Here is a 26,892-nt window from a genome sequence, read left to right as displayed (position 1 = left end):
TGGGTAAAATGCATAAACAATGTGTGGGTTTTGTCACATTTCCATTTTGATGTGTGTGTGGGGTGTGTGTGTGTGTGTCTGTGTGTGTGTTCTAATTTCTTAATTCTTAACCATGCAATTGAGACTAACGATTGCCGGACAAGTGTCTTTTGTTTACGGAAATATTATTTTACCTAATCTTGGAATATATGATGTTCAGAGTGAATATTCTTACCACATGTTGCTTTAACTTCTATTAATTTAAGCTTTTATTTATAGACAATGCTGCAATTGGATTTTTAGGAAATCCCCAAACATTCTAGAATAAACTTTAAAATGTCCCAATTAAAGTCTACTTATTATGTACCATGCAACTGACTGTAAAAGCTTTGCTTTTGACCTAATTTATATTTCTCTGCTTCAGTTGCTGTTCCTCCCTGTTTCTTTTCTTTCTTTTTTTTTTTTCCTCTGCATTATCCTTCTGCCAAACTTTTTGGAGACTAAGGAAGAAAAATAAAACCAAGCACTTAAACAAATGTCAGTGATGATGATGATGGTGATGGTGATGATGGTGGTGATGGTGGCAGCTCAAATACGTTGAGTGCTTATCCTGAGCCAGCTACTCTTCTGAGAGCTTTACAGGCATCGCCTCTTGCAATCCCTACAGAAATAAAAATGCTGCCAATGCATGATTTGTTGAAGCAAGAACAGAAACCATCTCAGATAGCATGTACTGTGAAAGGGTTTGGGGAAATGTGCAGACATCATGGAGAACTAAAGTGCTATATATACACACTTTTCCCTTTTTTGTCTCTTAATGCACCTAAGAATTTGATATTAACTGCTTTTGTGTATGTTTGATATCTTCACAAAATTCCTATTTGTCACAGATTTGAGACTCAAGGCCTAACTATAAATTTCAGTTAATAGTTTTATGGCTCTAGAAAAGTTAATTAAACTCTTTGGGTTTCAAGTTCTTCATTTGTAAAATAGTTATTATAAATACCTAGGGTTTGGTGATGGGAGGAGGAGATGCTCAATAAGACCATGAATGTAAAGTGTCTGACAAATGTCCTAAGTGCTCAGTAAATCTTAGCTATTACAATGCAAAACAACAAAATGCAATATGTAAATACAGTTTAGAAGAACATGTCTTGAACTCATATTTTAAGTATGGATTTGTGTTTTCTATGAGTTTAAATAATGAAGCCATAATATAAATAGTGTCTATATGGATAAGATTTATAATCTGAAACACTTGCATTTAAATCCTCGGTACTAGCTGGTTTCCCCTTGGGCAAGTTCCTTAACTTACTGGAGTCTCATTTTCCCCCATCTTCAATTAGGAGTAATAATTGAGGTTTCATAAGGATTAAGTGAACTAATGCATATAAAGCTTACAGACAGTATCCAGACCAGAGTAAACACTAAATGCTAAAAATGACCTATGATATTATCAGGTCCAGATTCTGAAGAAGACGCTACATTTCTTTTTCAGTTAATTGCTATGTAACTGACACTCCTTCTTCAGTAAGTTACATGATTATGTAACAGGCAGGGTTCAGCAGGAATAGCTTGCTTCTGCTCCGTGAAGTGTCAGCTGGGGTGACTCTTGCATTCATTTGGCCTGGGCTAGAACTTCCAAGATGAATTCACTTCCATGTGAGAAGTATTTGAAAAGGCTGGGGGTGGCTCCCCTCTCCAACAGAGCCTTTCAGGGTTTCAAAACAGATGAAAATGGAAACCCTTCTCTCTAGAGTTGGCACTCTTTTAGTGAACTATAGTTGATGCCTCAGAGATGTATATGGTTTCTGGATTGGCTCTTAGTTTAGATGAGCCCCTTACATTCTCTCTTTTAAAGGGGCTCTTTGGTGCTTTCATCTTTTTTTATTATTAAATTTTTTTATTAGTTTCAGGTGCACAAGACAAAATAATAATTAGACCTTTATCATTTATATCCCTCACACTGTGTCAACTCCCCTCCTCCCATCCACTACCCCTCTGACATCACACACAGCCATTACATTTCCACTGTCTCTATTCCTAATGCTGTACTCCGCTTCTTGTAAGTAAATACATACATATATTGTGTATATATATATATATATATATATATATATATATATATATATACACACACACACACACTTGTGTTGACATTCATTATTGTTCAGCTTCAGCTTCAGGTGTACAGTGCAGTGATCAGGCATCTACACCATCCCTGAGGTGGTCTCCCTAATGAGACAAGTGTCCATCGGATACCCTACAAAATTTTTACAACATTACTGATTGATTACATTCTCCAAATTAATTTTCGCATCCCTGTGGCCATCTTGTGGTTACCGACTGCTTTTAATCCCCTCACCTTCCCCCTTATCCCCAACCCCCCGCCCGTCTAGCAACCCTCAGTTTTTCCTCTATGTCTCCGAAACTGTTTCTGATTATTTCATTCACTTATTCTTTTCTTTAGATTCTACGTATAAGTGAGATCATATGGTATTTGTCTTTCTCTGTCTGACTGACTTATTTCACTTAATATAATGTTCTCTAGGTCCATCCATGTTGTTGCAAATGGTAAGATTTCTTTCTTCTTTATGGCTGCGTAATACTCCATTGTATAAATGTACCACAGATTCTTAATCCAGTCGTCTTTCATCTTAATTTTTATTTACTTATTTGATTCACTCAAAAAAAATACAATTCGACGTATGGTAGTGAATAAGCTAAAGAACGTTTTGTCTTCAAGGGGCTTACACTTTCTGCAGGAAATAAGTATGTAAGAAAATAAAATTATTTCATTTTATGATTGGTGCTAGGGAGGAAACAAGCAAAGCCAGTCTTAGATACTGAGACAGATAGAGAAACTCCCTTTGAAAAGGTGAAATTTAAGCCTAGCCTTAAATTCAGAGATGAGGAAGGGCTAATTTTGAAAAGGGCTAGAGAAACAAGGTCCCAGACAGAATGAATTGCACGTGCAAAGGCCCTGTGGTGAGAAAGACATGGATCTGATGGAAGGTCAGTGTGGCTGGAGTCCAGCAGTTCTTTAGGAATATGGTGGAGAAAAAGAGCAGAGCTCCAGATTATGCAAAGCCAAGCAGTCATTGCAGCGTGCCTGGTTTTGACTGGGAGGGCAGTACAGTAGATAGCCAAGGAAAGTTTTAAGTAAGAAAGTGATATGTTTTATATTTTGGTAAAGGTCCCTTTGATTGCCATGAACAAATACATACATTGAGCTTAGTCACCTTGCTCTTAACCTCAAGTAGCATCAAGATTAGTCATTGATAGTATTATAATGAATGGATTTTATTGAGATTGCTTCAAAACGTATCTTGAAAACATTTTAAGTGGGATCTTTTTTGGCAGAGTCTGCTCTCAGGTAAATAGGTCCCTTTCTGCAATTCCCCACAGTATCACTAGGCAAGTATCACTAGGGCAAGGTTATCCTACTATAAGTTTTGTGAGGATTAATTGAGATAATGTATGTAAAGTGCTTATGTGGAGGACACCATTTACTTGATCTATTATACATCCCTTGTGCTACCGTGTATCCCCGAAAATAAGTCCTAGCCGGACAATCAGCTCTAATGTGTCTTTTGGAGCAAAAATTAATATGAGACCTGGTCTTATTTTACTATAAGACAATCTTTTATATAATATAATATAATACCTGGTCTTATATTAATTTTTGATCCAAAAGACACATTAGAGCTGATTGTCCGGCTAGGTCTTATTTTCGGGGAAACACGGTGTGTAGCTCAGAGGCCCAAGACCCAACCTCTCAAAGATAAACTCTGTTTATTCTTTCTCTGAGTCTGAGGGTGCCTTTGCCCAGGGCGTTGTCTTCTAGATGCTGCCCTTATCTCCTTTTACTTTATGGTTTCTTTCTTCAAAGTCTAATCTTTGTTCTTCCCTTTTCTCATCCTTCCCTTTCTTTACACCTTTGGTCCTGATCCTCAGGACTTCATCCCTTATGTGCTCTAAAGATATTGGTACATATTTTTCCCAACTATGTCTCTCTGTGGAAGATAAAGGAAAATTTATAACATTTACTATTATCTTTAACACGCCTATTCCTGGATTCTTCCCCTGCATGGTTGCTCACCTGTACAGCTCTTGCAGGAGTTGCTGTGTATTACTTTTTGGAGTCAGCAGAGCCCAGGCAATGGAGCCGAAAACCAGCTGCTCCTCGCAGATCAGGCTGGAAACATATTCATTTATATTAGCATTGTAAATTGTGTGCACTTTGTTTTCTATATCTTTAATGAATGGCCGTAATGAATGGTTGCGAAGATCTCCTGAGAATTAACTGATAGGTAATCTGCTTAAAGGTATAAGAGTAGAAATGGGTATATATAAACGGACTGGTTTTATCAGTCAGTGATTTCTTTTTTTTCTTTTCCTTTTTTTTTTTTTTTGTAGTATTTATAGCTCCGCTGCCAGCCAAATAAACTACAGATAATAATAAAATAATCTCTGTTTCCAGGATGTGGAGAGTATCTGATATAGCTAAGATGCCTTCTCTCTTTTGCAGGTTGAAGTCGATCCTGTAACAACATTCCCTCTGAAGGGCCTGACACCCCTCACGGAGTACAATGTTGCCATTTTCTCCATTTATGATGAAGGGCAGTCAGAGCCTCTGACTGGCATTTTTACCACAGGTAAGCCTTACTGTGGTTTGAAAAGTTTCCAAGAGTAACTACTGAAACCACAAGCTGGAGCAGCTCCTTCAATTGTGATTTTGCAGACATTGCATTTTAATTTTTGTTTATCTTAATTATTATTAACAAATGAACAATTAGGTGACTAGAATGCATACTGGCTAATTATTTTCTGTCAAAGCAAGGGAAAGAGGGAAAAGATCACATAAATTCAAAAGGTGTCAGTTCCATAAAAATATACCTGGTTTTCTTTCTAATCATACAGTTTCTTTTGTTGTATTGTAAAATTTCCCCAACTTTCTTTCATTTGTATGTGTATATATTATATTGAACTTCCAAAATTGCTTGTATCCAACAGTTTTTGATCAACAAAAATGAGTTTCATACTATTTAACTTAACAGTAGCCAATACTAATAATTATAGCCAATTGACATGCCAATACTACTAATAGTAGCCAATTGACTTACAGCCTGAAATATTAATACAACAATATGGAATATTTTAAATACTAAAATAAAAAAGAAGGCATGACTGCATTATTTTCCTCTTCTACATGCGAGTATACCCTGTGGTCACTCAATAAATATCAAACTGTTTTTGCCTCTTGGTGGCAATAATTCTATTGTTTGCTTTCTTATACTTATCATTGATTGCATTTGGAAACAAACTTAGGGGTATACTGAGGAGACGAGAAGGTATCTCTTTGGAGAGAGATGAGAATTAAGCTGGATTATAATGTTCACAGAAAAAAGTTCAGTAATTCCACCAAATCTCCTGAGGGTTAACCTGAGTTGCAATTCTCATGGTGTCCTATCACAGAGTCTTAAAAATCTCTGATTTCAAATAATAGAAATCAAGGCCTGACAATTCATTATACTCTCTGTTGTACATCTCAGAAATGTATAAACAGTGGAATAGAGCAAGGTCTGAGGAATTATGTTTCACTTTTGATGGCAGCCATACGAACTAGCTTAAAAGAGTGAAGGTTCTCCTCCAGGATTTAACTTACTACTACTGTGTTTCCCCAAAAATAAGACCAGTTCTTATATTAAGTGTTACTCCAAAAGACATATTAGAGCTTATGTACAGGGGATGTCCTCCTGAAAAATCATATTTTCTGGTTAGGTCTTATTTTTGGGGAAACACAGTAGAGTGCTTTAGGCAGGAAAGTGAACAAAGCTAAAAGGAACGTATTATCAGGCCTCTAGAATACCATTTTGTTAATTTCTTCCAAGTACTTGCACAATATTATCTTTGTAAAATAATGAGTATTTTTTTTATAGTTAATGAAAAGAGCCAAATAGAGAACCTAAGAGTTCTGGAAATGAATGGAAAAACTTATCAAATCAGCTGTGTTCATGGTCTTCCTAATTTATACTGTGGGTAAATGCTGGAAACAGAAACACCAGGAAGGCCACACTGGATTGAGTCCTTGCTTCCCCATACTTTTCTAAATCAAGAGATTCCTCAGAGTCTTCTCCTCCTGTAGTCCCAGGAGTCCCAGGTGTGGCCCCCAGGTGTGGCCTTTAGGTGAGGCCTCCAGGAGCTGCTCGAGGGGTGGCTTCCTTGCCCTCTCAATATCCTAACAAAATTTCCTTCCTTGGTTTACAGAGGAAGTTCCCGCCCAACAGTACTTGGAAATTGATGATGTGATGACAGACAGTTTCAGAGTGACCTGGCATCCCCTCTCAGCGGATGAAGGGCAACACAAGCTGATGTGGATTCCAGTCTACGGTGGGAAGACCGAAGAAGTGAGTTCTCTGAGACTGACTGAGAATTAATCCGGAGCATTTGCTCTGAAAGTGCTGCTACATTTGAGTATCTCTTCACTTTAAAAATCGATTGAGGATCCCAGAAGTAATTAATATTTCCCAGGGCATGGACTTTTATGACTGTCAGATTGTGGGATGTAAACTACCTCTCTGCTAGTGCTTTAGTGATATAGTTTATGTCCTTTCAGATTGTTTGACTTCCATAAATGACATTTAATAAAACTTCAGCATGCCACTGTCACAACATTCATAGTTTATTTGCTGAGAGAATTGACAGGAGTAAAGTTCTCAGGTTTGACTTGAAAAAAATGAATTCAATGGCCTTGGGTTTCTTTATGCTTAGTTATTTCTGACTTATACTCGGGATAACGTTTTTTTTTCCCTTTTATTAATTCTCGTCTTGACTTTCTCCTCTATTATTCAAGTAGACCCAGTTACTAAGCACCAAATCCTTTTTAGGTCATCCTCAAAGAAGACCAAGACTCATATGTCATTAGAGGCCTGGAGCCCGGCACTGAGTATGAAGTTTCATTGCTGACGGTACTGGACGATGGAAGCGAGAGTGAGGTGGTCACTGCCGTTGGCACCACTCGTAAGTCTTGGTGGGGCCCAGATGGGCATCACCAACTCCCACCATCCATTCTGACACCCTCTTCACCCCACCAGGTTTCCTGCCCATCAGCCTTATCCTGGGCTTCAGAGGCTTCGATTTCTCTTTGTCCCCCAGAATTCTTTATGCATTTTTTCCTTTAATGAAACCAATATCTGAAGCATTGTTGAATCTTAGCTCATTATCACCATAAAGGTAGGGAGCACATCTGTCTTGTTCACCATAATAGCTCCAGTGCTTAGCACAGTACTTGGCATATTTTAACAGTGTAATAAATACTTGCTGGATGGATGGATGGATGGATGGATGGATGAATGGATGGATGGATGGATTAACTTTAAATGAATAAATGAGCAAACAGATAAACCAAAGACAAACATATCCACCATGAGTTTATGGAATTTCCCAAGTGGATCTTGGTTCCAAGAATCGTGTACAAAATTCACTCGCTGATTCATTCATCCCTTCATTTTTAAAATATGAGGTATTAAACACATATTAAATTTTCTTTGATTGGGTTCCCTGGAATCACATTCTGAAACAGAAAATTGCATCCAGAAGGTTCATTGAAGAGTGTAGTTGGGAGATACATCTGTAAGGAACACTGGCTGGATGGGGCATAGAGAGAAGCGAACTGAGTCCTTAGCAAATTCTATTAGGCGTTCTAGACCTGGGATGACCCTTCTGAGTTGTCCCATATTGAGTCTAAAAGGCTGGACCTTTGTGTTCCTGCATCCCCAGTTATTGGAAGTAGGCCATCCCTGACAGAGTCTATGACTTCAGGCCAGGCAGTTCCCAGAGCTCTGAGCCATTGGAAACCAGTATTCCAGAAGTTGGTGGATGAGTATGTTGATCCTGAAAAAGGGATCTTGGTGTAGCACCACACAGACGCTCCATCCACTGGTTGCCCAGGGTGGATACAAGAAATAGAAGATGCACTTGTCCTCCTTTGTGGCCTTGTTTGGCAGCCCTTTCACAACTTCATCTACAGCACTGTTTAATTTCCTTGAATTATCATGGTTATGCCCTATTTCCATGTAACTGGCAGGTTTCACAATTTTATAGGTATAAGTCAAATGTTTATAGGAATCTGCTGATATCTGACATTTGACTTTATAAGTATAAGTCAAATGTTTATAGGAAGGCTGATATCTGTGATTAGGACCTTTACATTCTTTGGGTTTCAGTTTCCTTATCTGCAGAATACATACAATGTCTGCCTTACTTCCAACTCAATTCTTCACTCCTGCAACCAAAACCAAAGTTGTGAGAATCAAGTGAGATAATACAGGTGACATTTTCTTTGAAAGCTATAAAATGCTACACATAAATATATAGTGTTGTTATCATTACAGTGTTTTAAAGTTATGAATATTTTTTTTAGTTGACAGTGCTTGGACAGAACCAGCTACAACCATAGTACCTACCAGACCTGTGACATCAGGTAAGGACAAATAAAAGCCTGTTTACACTAAGAAAAGTTTGATTTAAACAGAAATTATGTTATCCCAGTTTTATTTATTTCATATTTTTAATTAGGAGCGAGGCATGTTAGTTTAATTTCATTCCTCTCACAACCTCTCAGTCTTTTCTTACCCACCAATGCCAAGCAGTCTTCTCATCTGCTGATCTCACTGTTACATCTCTCTAGTTTTCCCATCTTTGTTTTGGATTCTCATTAAATCTTTCAAAGGATGTTAGCATGGCAAGCCCCATAGTCTCTGCCTTCCTCTTGACTTCTGTTGCTCTCTGTTGAGAATTAATTATATCATGGTTTCCTTGCATTTCTGTGCATAACTAAGACCTGGCTGGTCTATTGGTCTTCCTATATCAGCTGTCATCTCTCTCAGCTTAACTTTCCTCTCCATTATAGTACCCATCCTAACTAGCTGTCAGAGTCACAAGGTAAAACACAAGTTTGATGATATCATTTCTCTACCTAAAACCCTTCTGTGGGTTTCTGGGTTCTCCACTACCCATTCATTCATTCATTCATTCATTCATTCACTGATTTATTCATTCTTCAGTGAATCTTTTTTGTGCCCCCAAATCTCTTTATCATCACATCCAACATCCTTCCTGGTTGGGTTCTCCTTCCCTGTTTTTCATGCTTTCCTCATTTCCTGCTGTCATCTAGAACTCTAGGTCCTGAAGGTAAGATGTTGCCTCTCATTCCCACTGCCTGGTACCCTCCCCGAATTTTGCTTGGTAAATGTCACTCTCCTGTCTCCTCTGTGACTCTTTTCCTATTGTTGTCAATTGTCAATCACTGTTTATCTCAAAGGCCTAACACAGTTAGACATACAGAAAAAGCTCAATGAATGTTTGCTGAATGAATGAATGAATGAACAGAAGGGAGAGTCAGTAGAAATGGACAGAATGAGAAGATGTTAGCTTCTCCTTCTCAGAAGGAAGAAGAAAACAATGAGACAAATGAGGGAGCAGGCCCCTTGGGATATAAGAAGGAGGGTGTCAGGGAACACAGGAGAAGGAGTTTGAAAAAGCCATCAGAGAAAGGATAATACCGATGTGGGCTGAATGTATAGAGGCAGCCGTGGTGAGAGATTTATGCTTTACATGACAAGTGTTAAAGCAGAAATTTGGGCGCAGGTGATGGGATGTGTGTTGGATGCTGGATCACGCTGAGGCTGACCACATTTGGCCCACCATGTCTGCTTCTCCAACAAAGTGCTAGTGTGCAGATTTCATGGGCATGCTCCCTGCCCGCTCCCCTTTGGCTTCCCTAGCCTAGAAGCTTCTCCCCACTTCCCTTACTAGTATGTATACAGAGCTGATCGTTTTGAGGGAGACCCCAGTCTTGTAAGCATCTCTTGAATCCATTTTTGTTTGCTACCAATAGGTGTCATCTCTCCCCATTAACCACTAATGTGGAGTTGTCCTTCATGTGGGTCTACATTAGAGAGATACATTAAATGATAGTACTTGTTACCATTTCCACCAATGATCTCTGCAGCTCCTGTTGGAATACGATGGGTTAAAAACTCTTTACTCCTTGGTTGTGTTTATTCCAGTTTTCCGGACAGGAATCAGAAACCTGGTTGTTGATGATGAAACCTCTTCTAGCCTGCGGGTAAAATGGGACATTTCAGACAGCAGCGTGCAACAGTTCAGAGTCATCTACCTGACTGCTCAAGGGGACCCTGCGGAAGAAGTGGTAGGAACGGTCTGTATAAATACAGCTTCCTAGAAACTCTAAGGTGTCCTGACTAACAGAACTCAGGAGGCTATCTCCAGAGATGGATGGAACCTCTACTGCTCATTTCTTGGTGACTCTACCATCTCCAGAAACTAATATTTTCATTGAATCCAAGCTGAATGACTGGTTTCTTGATGGCCATTTTGTCTCCAAACCTTGCTGCACCTACAACCTGCTTCTGAACCTTATTTCTCGTGTTGCTTCTGCTGCCTTGACAACTTCTTAGAGCACCAAAGCAAAGTTGGGTCATAAATAGTCCCCCAGACATTTGTCTGTGTGTGTGTGTGTGTGTGTGTGTGTGTGTGCTCTTGGGAATCTGATAGAAACTTTTTAAAGGAAGCATATATGCAAGGTCTTCTTTATGCAGTTGAAGTGTTTCTAATAAAGTGCCCTCCATTAACAAATAGTTATATTTTTCAATGACATCAGCTCATTTTGAGCAGAGTTATAGTCATTTCTAATTTATTCTTAAATATGGTGTCTACCTTAGGGGATTTAAAATTGTAGATGTTGCATTTGCTTTACGTTGTTTCATCTATATTTGTTCTTCTGTATTGGAAACCTGGGTACATTCTTAATCATAGCCTTGCCATGTTTTCTTATTTCTTTTTAAATTAGTTTCAGGTGTACAGAACAATGTAATTATTAGACATTTACACCCCTCACAAAGTTATAACTCCCCTCCCCCAATCTACTACCCCTCTGACATCATATACAGCTGTTACAGTTCCATTGACTCTATTCCCTATGCTGTTCTCCACATCCTGTGACTATATATAAATACTAAATTATAGCTGACATTCCCATGTTTTCTTAATTTACACGGTACCATTCCTTTTAGCCTAGAACCTGAAAATTGTTTCCCAGACACGGTAACTCCAGTTTGCATTCAAAAGAAGTATTTTTCTTTTTCAGTCAGAGAATAGGCTTTAGTTAGCCTCATTACTTTGTCTGCTGTACTGTTTTTGAGACACTCTAGGAAAGAAGCCTCCACATTCATTATTGCTCAAGAATAACATTATTATACTTCCTTCTTCCTTACTATAAAGCTTTTGATGGACAATTATTTTGTGTGTGTGCTTCTCTAAACAAGTATTTGAGCCCTAAATTCTCTCAGGAAAGTGCTTTATTTCAGGCTGGCAGAGGAATCATTACAGAAGAGAGTGATAACCCTGAGAATAGCCACGTATACTATGAATAGCCAGAAGAGCCATGAAATTGGTCTTGGGAGTACTTTCAGGAAGTTAATGAACACTTAAACAAAATAGGTTGAATTATTAATTAACTTGGACCATAGTTTTCAAATTATCCATGATTGAAAAATTTTAAAAAGTTAAAACTGCTTGGCAAAGATGTATTTTGGGTGTTTTACTTTTCCTGTTATTGTTCTCATATTTTAATTGAGATCCTAAATATGAGACCCATGAAAACTTCCCAGAGTGAGAATTTTGTTTTCGGTTTCTGTTTCTACTCTTTCCAAGAAATACATTAAGCTTCTTGCTAAATTATTCTTGCTAATTTGGAAAGAGTAACAACAATTTAATCTCATGCATGCACTTGTAAACTATGCAAGGTAAAATAATAATAATATTTTTTTTGGGTTGTCTCTAATTAATTTTCCCTTTGGTAGTTGCTTTCATTTCACACTGTTTATTTCGAAACACTTGGACAACCCAGATGAAGGAAAGATCAAAAGTCTTGAAGCTCATGTGCTCCAGTTAAACAAACCTGTAATAAAAATGAAAAAAAATTGGTAAATTTGGTGGTGATTATTAAAGTGCAGAAATATTTTTATTCTACAGAAGAAAGTACTCTAGAATTCTTTAAATGCTCAAGCTCCTTTGATGAATTTGAATTACATTGGATTTGTGCATGCTTATTTTAGGGGCATCTTTTCAGGGACTCAGTTGAGGATAAATTGGAATTTATATAATCAGTGTTTTATGAAATGTACTGCTATATAAATGTAATGTATTATTATTGGAGACAGAAAGTGGGTACATCTACATTTAGATTATAAAACCAAGGTAGGACAGACCGTTGCAGACCTCTACCAAAATCCAAGGGCCTTGAACTCCCCACACACCGAATAAATATCTTAAAATGATAATGCATGGCAGGGAAAGACAGATGGCTAAAATATATTTAAAAAGTGGTAAAGGAAATGTGTCTGGATAAGATAAATGACTCTTGCTGTTTTTTCAAATTTTCCTTAACTATAGAAAGTACAAATTAGTAGACATAATGTAGTCATGGGGATATGAAATACAGTATGGGGAATATAATCAATAGTGTTGTAAAGATCATGTAAGGTGCCAGATGGGCACTGGACTTATCAGGGGAATCACTTCATAGGCTGTGTAGATGCCTGACCAATGTGCTATACACTTTAGCTGAAGTAGAAAAATATTGAATGTCAACTATAATGATATATATGTAATATATATATATATATATTCATATATATATGAATATATATATATAGTCATGGGATGTAAAGTACAGCATAGGGAATATAGTCAATGGTATTGTAACAGCTATATAAGATGTCAGAGGGGTAGTAGATTGGGGGAGGGGGGTTATCACTTTGTGAGGGGTATAAATATCTATCACATTGTTTTGTACACCTGAAACTAATTTTTAAAAAAGCGAATTAAATTTACTTGAGGTGATAAAATTGAGTATTGAAGTTAGAGAATAGTGTATGTATATAATATTGTAAACTAACGTCAAGCTTTAATATATGTAAAACAAAGGCAATTAAAGTTACTTTTCCAATTGAGATAAGTGAAGTATTTACATATTTTCTAAGCATAATCAACTCTATCAAATATTTCCGATAAAAAGCTTTTGAAGTCTTAGAAAGCAAACCTACCTGTCACATATTTCATAAGGATTGACTTTCAACTCTGCTCTGAAATATGGAGGCATGAAAATGACATTGCCCGAATTTTGTCGTCAGGGTAGGGAAGTCTCATACTTCTTTATCTGTGAAAGGTTGATCAGGATTCCAGATTTTGCTAGAACCCTGATGTAAAAATCTATGACTGTGAACTGATTCCCAACTTGCAAGAAATGTTCTAGAGTAGGGATACTCAGAGTGTGACTCAGTCTCCTACGGGATAGATTCAGAGATTAAGACTGAGCTTTAGAAACATTGAAAGCAATTTTATATTGCTGCAATATCCAAGAACATGATCCTTTTTTCCTAGCGATTTTGTTTAATTGTATTTCATAAAAATATTGATCTTTAATAGATTGGAATTAATGGCACCAATACTAGTAGGTGTAGTCTTTCGCCACAGATGGCATGAGATTCCCTGCCTAGAAACAGAATGTTAGAAACGGGAATACAGTGAGATGTGGGAATCTTCTTTCCACTGAGGGAACAGCTTGCTGGATAGGATCCAGGCTGCTCTGAAAAGCTTTGGGCAATAATGGAGCCAGATGTGAAGTTGAATTTCAAAAAAAAAATTAGAAACATGAAGTTCACTGTTTAGATTTGCATCTCACTTAACCATGAGCATCTTTTATAGACTTGTTTTATAAACAAAACCATCATTCGCTATGACCTCCAGCATCTGTGTTTAGTAGGAGCCCATCTTTATCTTGCAGAGGCCATGCAGAAGGAACTTTGCATGCACCAGAGGAGATTTACATTTTATTCTTAGGAATTAATATAATTAGGGTAAAAAGGTGCAAGTGGCATAGTCATGTGGCGTACACAGGTAATGGTTAAAGCGAGGCTGAGACCAGATATGTAGGATTTCACTGTGGGACCTTTGACTCAATAGCTGTGTGGGCCTCAGTTTCCCTATCTATAAAAGAGGTGTAATTATACTCCTTACCTCAAAGGATTGTGGTAAAAATGAACTATATTAGAATATTTAAGAGTACCACCTGACACATAATAATTGCTAAGTAAATGAAGGCCATTATTATAAACCACAGCAACTGCTTCCTGGCAATCTAAATGTGTCCTCCAAAATGGCCTCAATGCTTTTCAATATGCCAGAGTCTAAATTTGATTGGCTCCAAGGCCATCAAAAGAGGGTTTCTCAATTTGAGAGAAGACTTTATTAAGGAACGTCAACACCGGTGGTTTGCTAAACAAACAGCTTGGAACAAAAAGCCCAGGCTCTGTGCTCCAGAGGGCATCTACATAGAAGACACACCCTGTAGGGAAGCTACATGAATGGGGTAATACAAGTCAGGGTTATTGTGGCTACTGTTCTTCCTTTACATGTCCTTAATACTACAGTTATCTAATTTATTCTCGAATGAAGCAGAGCTGTTTTTCAAAACTCTCCCACTCAGGACCACATCAATACAACCCTGCATATTTCAATGTCCCTTTCCTATGAGAAGCAAAATCCTATCAATCCCATATAAAAATCACCTAATTCAGATTTCCTTTTATCCCATATTTTAAAAAATTGCTTTTAGAACTTTGCCGTACCTTAGCAACAGCTACTTCTGAGTTCAACTTGAGGCTTTCTAGGGCTTATTCCATGATTTATAGGTCTATTCGCTCATCCAGACACAGACAGCACAGCCCTTTGGCTGCTGGCATTGAAATTGAAAAGCATCTCCAGCTGTCCCAGTCTTGTGACTGCCTTAAACACATTTGGGTTAATTCTTACATCCTAGCATTTTTCCAGCCATGATTAAATTCCTTAAATGGCCCAAGATGTGTCAGCATCTAACTGCTGGAACACAGGCAGAACGGCTTGTGGTTTCAGTATTGAGAACATGTGGCTTTTCTGGTCCACATCTTCTAGGGATGCCAGAATTGGCAGTGCTTTGGCACATGATGCTTGTGTGGGTCATCCCCACCGTTGTGTTTTAGTTTTTGCAGCCTTTAGAGACAGAATGGTGGTGATATCAGAGACAGGAAGACATCTTTTAGAAATTAAAAAAAAAAAAAGCTGCAACATTTTTAGTGTTACAGGTAAAATGTATTTTGATCTGGAAAACTTGGATTTAATGTGCCATTCTATTGTTCTTGGCTAGCATCCATTCTTTTCCAAAATCCTGGGAGTCGATTATCTCTCCAAGGCTGAAGAATGGAAGGCTGAATTTTTGAGAGAATAGAATCAAAGTAGAATCAAACATGATAAGCATGCCATGTTCTAGAACGAACACTCCTGAGCTATGAACACTTGCTTTCCAAATAATTATTCTTTCTTCTGGATACTTTGCAAATGCCGAGAAGATACTGAGAAAAGACTATTTCTTGAGCCTAAGAACTTCACATTGAAATGGTCTGCATTAGTCATAAACAAAGGGTTGCTGCAGGGGAATTTCAGAGAGAAATGCTTTTGCATGGTTGCTCTTTTTCTCATCACTCCAAGTACATCTCCTTGCTTCTGATTATTTCAAAGTGCCTATAGACCGACTCTATTAGTAGACCAGTGGGAACAGAGGTTGTACTGAGACCATGGTCCTTTGCTTTTCTGTGTAGGTTATGGTACCTGGAAGTCAGAACAATCTCCTTCTGAAGCCTCTGCTTTCAGATACTGAATACAAAGTCACGGTGACTCCCATCTACGATGATGGAGAAGGTGTCAGTGTCTCTGCCCCTGGAAAAACCTGTGAGTGAAGCTTTCTCCCTGTGTATACTAGGTGACTAATTAATAAAAAATGCTCATGCCCAGTAATACACTCCGAATGACACAATGCACTGTGGTGAAAAGAGCAAAAGAGATCTGGAGACAGAAAATCTGGGTTTGAATTCTGTCTTCACACGTTCAAGCTGTGTGACTTAGGGCAAGTTGCTTAACTGCTCTGGGCTTCAGTTTTATTGCTTATAAAAGCTAAGTCGTAAAACAACTGCATTGTACTCCTGCATCTAATTTATTACAAGTCCTATTCATTCTCCAAAGTGCATTCGACATGCCTCTTCATTTTCTCTTCATCTAACTGCTCTACCCCAATCCAAGCCACGCTCACACTCACTAAAATAAGTGCCGAAGCCCTGCTATGGAGTCTTCCTTAGAGTTTCCCACTTTTGACTCCTTGGTTTTCTCACAGCAGCATGAAGAGCTTTTTAAAATGTAAATTATCTCATAATTTGGAACGACTCCGTTCCAAGGCTTCCAATGGCTTCCCATTGTGCTCAGGATAAAATCCAACATCCTTTCCAAGGCGCTACAAGGCCCTACATGACCTGGACCCTGCTAATCTCTTTGCTCTCACCTCCTAATAATGGCCCCAACCATACCGCTTTCCCTGGACATTTTCAGCTTGTTTCTGCCTCAGAACCTATACACTAGTTATTCTTTCTACATGGAATGTCCGTTCCCAGATGTTTGCACTCCTGGCATTTTCTTGTCATTTTGGTCTCAGCTGAATGTCATCTCCTCAGACTTTTCTGACCACCCAGGCCAAGGAGATGCCACTCTGTGTGATATCATCCCTTTTTGTTTGTTTCATTTTGTTTTGGTCTTGTCAGAACACCACTTACTGTCTGATGTTTTCTTGCTTACTCACGTATATGTTTGTTATCTGTCTCCCGTCCCTGGAAAACAGCGTCATGAGAGTCCAGGCCTTCCCATGTATGTTCATCGCTGCGTACCAAACTCCGACCGCACAGAGAAGGCCTCGTGAGATATTTGCGTTAGATAAATTGGCCATGATCACGTGAGAAGTATGCATAGAAACCCTTGATCAAGGCACTGCAAAATCTTAGTTGTCTTCATTTCTCTGTGGTTGTCTGGACGTGTGTGAAGACGTTCCCAGAACCTAGTGGCTTAAAACCGCAACCGTTTTATTGTAGCACGCAATTCTGTGGGGCGGGAAATTGGGCAAGCCTTGCTGGGAAATCTTTCTGTTTCACATAGTATTGATGATGGCAGCCAGGTGGCTGGGTTGGTGTGCAGTGTCCAAGATGACTTTACCCCCTGACATCTTGGCCGAGCCCCTCCATCCCTTTCCATGTGGTCTCAGAGCCTCTCCATGGGGTCTTTCCTGCAGGATAGTCCTTACGTGGTAACTCAGGACTGTAAGCACAGAGTCTGAAGAGGCAGAAAGCAGAAACTGTCAGGACAGTTAAGGGCTATGCTTAGAACCAGAACAGCGTCACTTCTGCTATAGTCAGTTGTTCAGGGTGGTCACAGAATTGACCCACATTCAAAGAGAGGGTCATAACCTCCACCACTCTATGGGAGGTTAGTCAGAAAAAGTGCTCCCATCTTTAATCTACCGTAGTTACCCAACAGTTATGTGTGATTAGGGGCAGAATAATGGCAAGAGCTGAATTCTCTACCTGGGCCCCTAACTATGAACATTTTCAAGTAAGTGTGCAAATCATTAAAATTCTGTAGCTGCACCCAAAGTCCTGGCTAGGGTATTATTGTATCTCCTCACTGGACTGCCCTGGCATCTCTCCCTCCACCCTATGCCTATGCTATGAGTGCCTCCTTCCAGACTCCCACCAACCTGCATGTTTTGCTAAAGATCACCCAGAGTATTGTGCACTCTAAGAGTTGCTACAATTACCTCATTGGTGTTCATGTGGAAGGAGATCAGGCAGGGGAAGAGCCAAGCCGTGGGGGAGTTCCAAGCTCTTCACCCCACTTTTACCCATGCGTGGGCATCTTGACTTGAACTTCATTTGATGTATACATTGGAATTTCTAGCATAGTTTGGTATTTTGCTGCCAAGTAAGGGCTTGAAAACCAGACTTCACAGCAATTAAGGAAGAAAATCAAATACTAGTCATATGTATGAGCCTCGCCTGTCTTAAATCCAGGTTGTTAAAAAAAGGTTGTCAAGGATGGTTTTAAACAAACATAGTAAATTCTGCTGTTCAGAGTTGGTTTTGAACTGTGTTATTTAACACTCGAATGTTCTAGAAAGTTACTGTAAAGCCACCACTGTGCGGAGGTAGGGACGGGAGGAAGAAGGTGGGAAGGAGGAAGGACTCCATCTAACTGCCAATGACCTGGGCTTGAAGATCTACTTTTAACTTTCGTATTTAAAAATCAGCATAATTTGGGAAAGGGTTTCATGTTGAACACACATATACACCCACACAAATAAAAACTACTTAAAGACTATGTCTGGCCTTAAATCTCATGTCAGAAAGAAATTCTGTCACATGTAACAATATCAACATAGTAAAATTATTTTAAAATGTTAGTGGATGGCCTCCTTATTGTAAGCAGTGGTCCACATGACTAAATTCTATCGCTAACAAAGAGATAAGTATGTTGTCTGTCATTACCCGTATAAACTATAATTTATGAAGTTCCTCCTGCTTTAATGATTTGATAAAGAATTGATAAACTGTAACATAAAATTTCCAAAACTATAGGTAATGTGAAGATGAAAGCACACATAAAATCACCAGCATCTCACCTCCGAGAATTACCATCGTTACCATTGCATGATCAGCCTTGATGCTGCTGAACAAATATACTTTGATAGTGGAACAGAGTGGCATGTAGACAGCAATTTTAGTAAACACTTTAATAAAATTTTACTTACAATTAACTTACGAGAAAGAGACCAAAATGACATTGAACTGCTGATCTTCAGATAAAAGTGTTTCACCATAAGCGCAATTGTTTTCTATATGTTTTAATATTTAAAACAACCATGGAGTCTCAAAGCGTTCTCACTGTGTTTTGTGCATTTTCACTTGTAAATATTTTTAACACGGAGGGAAGATATCTTAGATTCTGTTAACTACAGTGTAGGTCACAAAGATGGAAACCTCATGAAAACCCTTTTTATTTTTCCTTTTCTTTCCTGCTCAGTACCACCTTCTGGTCCTCAAAACTTACGGGTCTCAGAAGAGTGGTATAACAGATTGCGTATTACGTGGGATCCCCCATCTTCTCCTGTAAAGGGCTATAGGATTGTCTATAAACCTGTTAGTGGTAAGTAATGATTTTTAAAAATATTGTTACCACGATTAGGCATCTAAAATGTCTTTCAAGATAAATTATTTTTGTTTTGACTTTCTACCTATCTTTGGTTTGAGAAGTGGGAAGAGTCTTTCACCATTTTTGAACAACAAAAAAAAAGCCTTCCTAGTATGGTCAGTGCTATGGTAGACATTTTCACAATAATGAAGTTTTGACCTTACCTAAGAAGTGAATGGGTACATTCAGGAGCAGAATATATATTGGTGTCTATCTACCTACACACACCTCAGACAAAGAACCAGCCTAAGGAAACCTTGACTCCAAGGAAATAGGACGTTTTTATGGCTTACTGGGTACGTAAGCTCTTCACATTTGGAATCTTCAATTTCTAATTCCTTGACTGCCTCTCATTTCTTAGATTAGTTGGGGAAAGTCCACTTAATAACTTCTCAGTCTCCTCATGTTGGAAACTGTGTTGGGGTATATAATTCATCAAAGCCCCGAGATGGTGATAGTGAAAGGTTTTTCCATCAGCCTCCTAGTCATGGGGATAAGGAAACCCCTCTCTCCTTACCACATCATTCTATCCTGAAGGCAGGAGAATAACCTGTATGGGGCGATTGTGACTGTACCCTTGGTCCAAACTCCTGTGGGGATGATACCATGTGTAACTTCCTGTATCATCTCCTGACACTTAGCACTTTCATAAAGTTTAAATAGGAGACTGAAAATAGTAGAAGGGGTTTCTCAGTGTTCTGGACCTGGCCTTTCAGTACTCTGGTTGTTCAGCAGAGAGGGGGTTCTCTAATTATTTTCCTTGATTTGGCAGGAAAATTTTTAAAAAATTCTTTGGGCGATTAAAAATCTCTTTCTGCCCTCAAAAACTCCATTAGTTTCCATCTATCATCTGAGATGTTGCTCTTGCTTCTGGAACACTGTTCAGCCTCTTCTGCGTCCCATGTATCCAGGTTCATGCCACTAAAATACCCAACTTTCAATTTCTCCAGACAAACATCTCTGTGAACGATGCAAATGGAGGAGCAAGACTCTACCATGGAAGCACTAGCCTGCTTGAGACAGATTCCTTGGGATCTTTCACCACTTTCGTTTGTTTTTTTTTTCTTTAGGCCCAAGGCTTATGTTAATTTGCAAAACAGACTTCCTGAATTTGTTGTTTGGCTCATTGTATAAACATTGATCAGATTTTCTGAGGGAACATAGCTTTGTTTTAGGCCAGTGGTTCTCAGCTAGTGCAATTTTGCTTGCCCAACAGATACTTTTGATTGCCACGACTTGAGAGGTTAGGGATTTGCTATTGGCATCCAGCAGGTGCCCTTAAGTGTCTTACAAGTCAAAGCCTGTCCTCCCCACTGCTCCAGAATATAAGATTCTTTAGCCCCAAATGCCAACAATGCTGAGGTTGAGAAATCCTGTTTTAGGTCGAGTGGAAGGATTGTATGTGGACTTTTGCATTAAGAGTTTGGGGAGTGGGAAAATCGCTCCTGGAATAACACATACAGGCAGAAATATATAAATACGATGTTGGAAGGGAAGTTCTGGAGTCAAATAATAAATATTTTAGGAACTTGTCACTCACTCAAAAAGCTCTTAAAGAATGAGCACAAACAGGAAGAGGCAGGAGGTAAATACGTTTGTATAGGATTTAGCAAGGAATGTTTTTAATGCTAAATCAAAGACTCCCCAGGGTTGAAACAGGTGAAAATGTAAAAGCCCAAAGAAGCCAGCTGGTCAAAGGCCTCGGAATAAGAGTGTCATCTGTTTGGTTTTAAAAATCACAGGAAGAGTGGGTAGAACTAAGAGTGCTAACATATACGTTGCCACTCCCTCACCCCCATGTGGCAAGGTATGGCACGCTGTTCATGATAGAATGTATTGCTGCTGCCACATGCACACCTGCTGAGGTCAAAGCTGGGTGTCTGAGAATGACTTCTTCATTTTGGCAAGTGTCCCCAACCCAATGGTGACATAGTAGGTCCACCGTGAAGGCCTCACAGTATGGTGCATATTGAATTGTGAGGTCACCCTGCATCTTTGAGTAAGCACTAGGGAAAGAGCTATCCTTGAGAAAAGGATGATATCCCGAGAAACAGCCCTGGCACGGTAGTCAGAGATGTAAGTCTTAGAGCGAGATGGGGCTAGATTCAATCCCCAGTTCTTGTATACTCCAGGGCAACTAAACAAAAAACAAGTTGAATAAGTACAATTCACTTCAGGGGCGTGTCCAGTGTTACATATTCGGTTGTAACTGCAATACACTCTTTCTCCTTTAGTTGCTGGCCCAACACTGGAAACTTTCGTGGGAGCCAACATTAACACCATCCTTATCACAAACCTCCTCAGTGGCATGGACTACAATGTGAAAATATTTGCCTCCCAGGCCTCAGGCTTCAGCAATGCTCTGACAGGCGTGGTGAAAACATGTAAGACTGATGTCCTATTACCTCAGCCCCCACATGTGGTTTGGCGGCTTGGTTTTCGCTGTAACTCAACCCTGGCTTCAACTTGATGATTGGTGTTTCTTTTCCTCAGCGTGGCCCTTTCTGGATGATGTTTCATGGAAAGAAAGGTGTGCTCCTTACTCAGGGCTGTAGTCAGAGTCCTGGTGGGCAGGCGGGAATGTCAGAGCCTGGCGTTCAGCTCTACTTGATGGTGGCGGATAGGATTTCCTTCTGGAAAGTCTTTGTTGGCATTTTTCAAATTAGGTGAAATTTTCCAACCAGCCTGTAGCCTGACACAGCTAAGCCAGTCAGAGTTGGGCCAGGGGAGAGTTTGCCTTTTCTCAAAGGCTTCACCTCTCCTTCCTTTTCTCACACACAAACACACACACACACACACACACACCCCATTCCTAAAAGATACATACACTACTCCAAGGGCTTCCTTCTCTGCCTTTTAAGTGTTTTTGTGCTGTCTGCACACCATCTGGGAGTTGTCATTGGCATCTACGACCTCCAGACGCCCATGGCATAATGCAATGTTTTCGCAACTCCAGCATGTATGTTCCATATTCCTGATGTTTCTTATACTTCCACGCCATCTGCTTAATATATTTCTTTCAATTGACTTACAGGTTTATTTTTTACTTAAATACTTTCCAAAACCCATGTAATTACTCTAAACAGAAAAGCACTATTTTTAATACATATTAAAGATAATCCAGCAATGATGAACATAAAAATGGTTTGGCTATGTGCTGATGAAAATCATCCTGAGGACTAGCAAGAGTGCATGCCCCACACGTGAGAATGATAGACATGGAATAATCAAAAGCGAAAACTTTAAATCTGCTACTTATTAGTTATGGCCTTGAGCAAGTTACTTCACTTTTCCGAGCCCAAGTTTTCTCCACGCTAAAATGAAGATAATAATAACCAAGCACAGGATGATTGTGAGATTTCAATAGATAATATATAAAAAGTGTCTACCATATCGCAAGCACTCAATGAAGAACCACTATTATTATTGTAGTAATTGTGCCTTAATCACTTGGCCCATATCTCATTCTCATCCCTAATCAAATAATTAATCTTATAAATGGGATTATGCAAGAATGAGATATATATTAAACCAGACCCCAAGCTGCCTATATTTGGCTACCTATATTTTACATAGAGCCAGCTTTTTTAATTAGAGGAGGCTTCCTGAATTCTCTTTTATGGGATATCTTGAAATCTTAAATACAGAATAGATTTAATCTCAAAAGAAATAGTAGTTTCTGACTTCGGCAGACCTAAGCAGCCTTTGGCCTGTGGCTCTGATCTCGTACTTGGTTGTTGAAGTGATACTCTTCTGGGCAGTCCTTTAACCTCCAAGTAATTTCCCTCTGCTGTGCTACTCATTGCAATCCCACAGTCCTTCCTTAGCCATACCCTAGTATCCCCTGTGCATTTTCCCATCTCTTCTCTGATCTCTGATCTAGTTTATCTTCATTTTCCTCTCTAGATCTCTCTGTCTGGTCTGTACTATTTTTTTGTCTCTATGATTTTTTTTTTAATTGGTCTCTTTTCTCCTTATTTTTTCCTTATTTCTTTCTACCCACCTTTCTCCGCTTCCCCCTTCCTTTTGTTCCAGCTCCCTTCTATTTTATAAATATGTTGAGTATTCGAAATATATGTTAAAAGACAGAGTAGTAAGTTGTTTTATGTTCTGTTCTTAAAGTAAAAATTAGATTGGCTTATTATTTGTTTTCTCTCTTTCTCCCAAGCAAAGTAAAACTCTATACAATGGCGAATAAATTAAGGTATTTTTTAAAATTTAGTGTTGTTATATAAATCGTTATTGATTTCCTTTTTTATGTTGAGGAAGAAAGGTTTGTTTAATTGGCCTTAAAAAAATTTCTTTCTTCTCTGATTTAACAGAAAGGAACAATGTAAAGCTGTAAATTGTGATGAGACAAGATAATTTTTATCATCTTCAACAATAGTTTTGAGCTATTTTTTTTTTATTCTATGAGGTAGCTAAGAGAAAGGGAGAAATAAAAGAAAATCACATGGATGAGAGAGTCCGAGGTCATTAGAGAAAGTAAATATTATTAATTTTCTGCGTTTTCTACTTGGATTAAATAATAAACACTGGGTACTTACTCCGCTTTTATAAGGAGAAACGATATTTTTACTGCTTTCCAAAATAACCTTATGGTGAATTATTTTTGAATACCACAGTGTTCTAAGATTAATAGGAATCTATGTATTTGTTCTTTCTAATTCTTTTGTTATGTGTGTTAAAATTTTCATTTTTAAATTTTCAAAAATTTGTGCATTCTCATTCGGTCATGTTTTGAAGGTCAGTCCTTATAAAACTACTCCTATTTGAGTGAGATTTCCATTTTGTTTACTTTGTTCTCTTCCCTTTTACTTAAGCCATCGCTATGTTTCAGTGGTAGATAAGTACATATTGTATTTAAATTTTTATTATAAAGGTATCATATGTTAACTTTTGATATTAGAAAACACAAAGAGGGAAGATTAAAAATCACCTGTAATTTCAGCATCCATTGCATCTAGTTTTTATTATTATTATTATTATTATTATTATTTTGGTTTTTTAATTAAAATTTATTGGGGTGACAGTGGTCAGTAAAAATAGGTTTCAAGTGTACGATTCTGTAATACATCATCTATATATCACATGTGTATTCACCACCCAGAGTCAGTTCTCCTTCCATCATCATATATTTGTCACCATTAACTCATTGCATCTAGTTTTTTTTTTCCCTCTGAATATATATTTTCTTTTTTGTTTACCAATGTAAGACAGACTGTATAATACATAATGTTTTACAATTGCTTTTTCATGTCATAAAATAGTTATCCTGTGCAATAATTTGTTGTGAGTTGATAGCTATTCCACCTCTCACTAAGAAACGTTGAATTAGAGTTTTATCAAGTTAAAGTTAATTTCAGACTTGGGGTCATGTGTGGTATTGTCTGCCGTGTGACACGGTTATGTTTCTATTTCCTTACAGTGTTTTTGGGTGTGACCAATCTTCGAGCAGACCAGATTCAAATGACCAGCTTGTGTGCTCAGTGGCAGGTACACCGTCACGCCACTGCCTACCGGATAGTTATAGAATCCATCCAGGGTAAGTGCAATCCATCACCTCACTGTTTGTCAAGCCCTTGTGTACTTAATTTTGTGCAAATCACTGGACATCATACACATAACATTAGACAAGAGCCTTCTCGTTAAAGAGGCAATACTGTCGTATGGATCATGGAAAATATGGAGTCAAATAGTTGGTTAAGCCAAGTTTTAACCTCTCCAACCTCTACTTTCTCATCTGTTAATGGGTAGAACCATAGTGCTGATCTTGTTCAGCCGAGATAAATCTGTGTAAAACGCTTGCAACAGTGCTTTGCACATATTAAGAGTCTGAGAAATGTTAGCTGCTGTTGGTATTAGGAACCAAATAGCCAGGACTAACATACATTAAAATTAGAGGGTGCTGTTATTTTGGTATTTGCTCCATGGGGACCTAGGTTTGACTTTAATATTTTCCTGAGTGATTCTTTTTTCTTTTGGGGATAATTGGTGAAGAACAAACTCTCATTCAGGAGGTGCTGTACTCCATCTATGCCACCCAGGACAAGCTCTTCAGCATTACAGTTCTCAAGTACAGCTACTATTTGGGACTTTGTTTCCCAGTTGAAACACTAAAAATGTCTGCTTACTTTTATTAAACTATCAAGAACAACAACAAAAGGATGATTCCCAAAAAGTGATTTTTAAGGTGCTTTTAATCCTCTTTTTACATTATCAGCATGGATAGTGTTCAGAAGACGGGATCAAGTAATGACAATTACTTTAATCAGATTTTTATTATCAGTGGAAAAGATATGTCTCATTATGTTTGGAGGACCATAAGAGACACTAGAGAATCCCAAATGATTTTTTTTAATCTTTCAAACTTGCTAATAAAATTGTTTAAAAAAGTTTTCTGTTTGGACAAATGATCAGGGTTTCCTCATTTAAAAAAAACAAAAAAACAAAAAACGAGGAGGAGCTACTTTTTTGGAGTCTGGCTAGGACTGGGTTTAGTAGCCTATATCCCTCGCCATAACTACATTCAAAATGCAGAAATCCCACTTTTAATCCAATCCAGAAAATGGAAATCACAGTTTAGTGAGATCTGAGACCATTTGGAAATACTCTGAGGATAGGAGAATAGAATATGAGCAACACCGGAAGGGATTCTGCCCACTTCAACCAACGCCGCTAATTCCTTGATTTCCTATGTATGATCCCCTAGGAATCCTTTTAGCCTGACATTGGCTAAATATACGGGAGTGGCTTTAATCCAGAATAAACACCAAGTAAGGGAAAATCAGGACAAGTCACATGGATTTGGTGGTTGTATTTAATATGATTTATGGGATGCTTAAATCCAAGCAGACAGAAGATATGCAGCTATCTGAGAAACAACTATGAAGTCTTGACGAGTTATGTTTCATGTAGAGTTAAAAGACTAGCTAAGTCACACTTTATTAGGAAAGAGTGGACATTCAGTGGTATGTGTTAAGCTTTAAAAAAATGCTAAGTATAAAAAGCACACTGCTAAACCACTCCTTACACTTTTATCTTTTTATAACATTTTACTATGTTGACATGAAGAAACATAGGCTCTTTAGCATATTCAATGTCTTTCATAAAAATTGTAATTATATAGGTTGACATGAAATTGTATCAAAAATGGCTTATCAGGGGAATTGGTGAAATGCATAGGGATTTTTTACTAAATGCTTTTAGTTTAGCATATTTGCAAAATAACCCTGGATTCTTATCAGAGGATGTGACTGACACGTCTGATAACATTGATCTGGTAATCCAAAACCTGAAAGAACTGAATAAGTTCTTTCTGAAGCCAAGATCTTTCTAGCAAAAAAAATGAGCCCACATTTCCTTCTTATCTTCAAGTCAGGCTTACTTGTACTCCTTCCATATTATTTTCAAGCTGCCCCAAACCTCTTGAACAGAACCTGAATAGTTCAATTAAACAAGAGTGAACAAAAATGTTGTTCTGTGTATTTGTCATCAACATTTATAGCTGAGACATTTATGATCCCAGTCAGCCTACATCTCATTTACACAGTTGTCTAACTGAGTATTAACCAACCGAACGGCAACAGATTCTAAGTGATAGCCTCAAAAAGGAGTGTTGGGAGGTGGGGAATGAGTGTGGCGATAGCAGTAAGGAATATGTTTAAATATTTTAACTTACACAGTTTATTTAGATCAAGGAGTAGTCTTTTTATTAGAGTGGGG

General features: G+C 38.3%; 1 protein-coding gene across 3 annotated transcripts in view; it reads left to right on the top strand.

Annotated features, from left to right (window-relative positions):
• The window catches only part of COL14A1 (collagen type XIV alpha 1 chain), a 202,731-nt gene that overhangs the window by 78,526 nt on the left and 97,313 nt on the right, over positions 1-26,892 (top strand). For 2 of the 3 annotated variants that reach the window (XM_081070910.1, XM_081070911.1), the window contains exons 15-23: positions 4,511-4,637; positions 6,250-6,389; positions 6,870-7,002; positions 8,405-8,464; positions 10,053-10,204; positions 15,702-15,831; positions 19,000-19,122; positions 21,402-21,551; positions 24,596-24,712. In XM_081070910.1, the coding sequence (XP_080927036.1) occupies positions 4,511-4,637; positions 6,250-6,389; positions 6,870-7,002; positions 8,405-8,464; positions 10,053-10,204; positions 15,702-15,831; positions 19,000-19,122; positions 21,402-21,551; positions 24,596-24,712 (1,132 nt within the window). The remainder of the gene's footprint in view (positions 1-4,510; positions 4,638-6,249; positions 6,390-6,869; positions 7,003-8,404; positions 8,465-10,052; positions 10,205-15,701; positions 15,832-18,999; positions 19,123-21,401; positions 21,552-24,595; positions 24,713-26,892) is intronic. The other variant, XM_081070912.1, reaches the window with a different exon arrangement.

This window comes from Rhinolophus hipposideros (genome assembly GCF_964194185.1).
Source record: "Rhinolophus hipposideros genome assembly, chromosome: 13".
Classification (NCBI taxonomy): Eukaryota; Metazoa; Chordata; class Mammalia; order Chiroptera; family Rhinolophidae; genus Rhinolophus; species Rhinolophus hipposideros.
The sequence above is the reverse complement of the archived record's forward strand: the minus strand, read 5'-3'. Positions and strand labels throughout refer to the sequence as shown.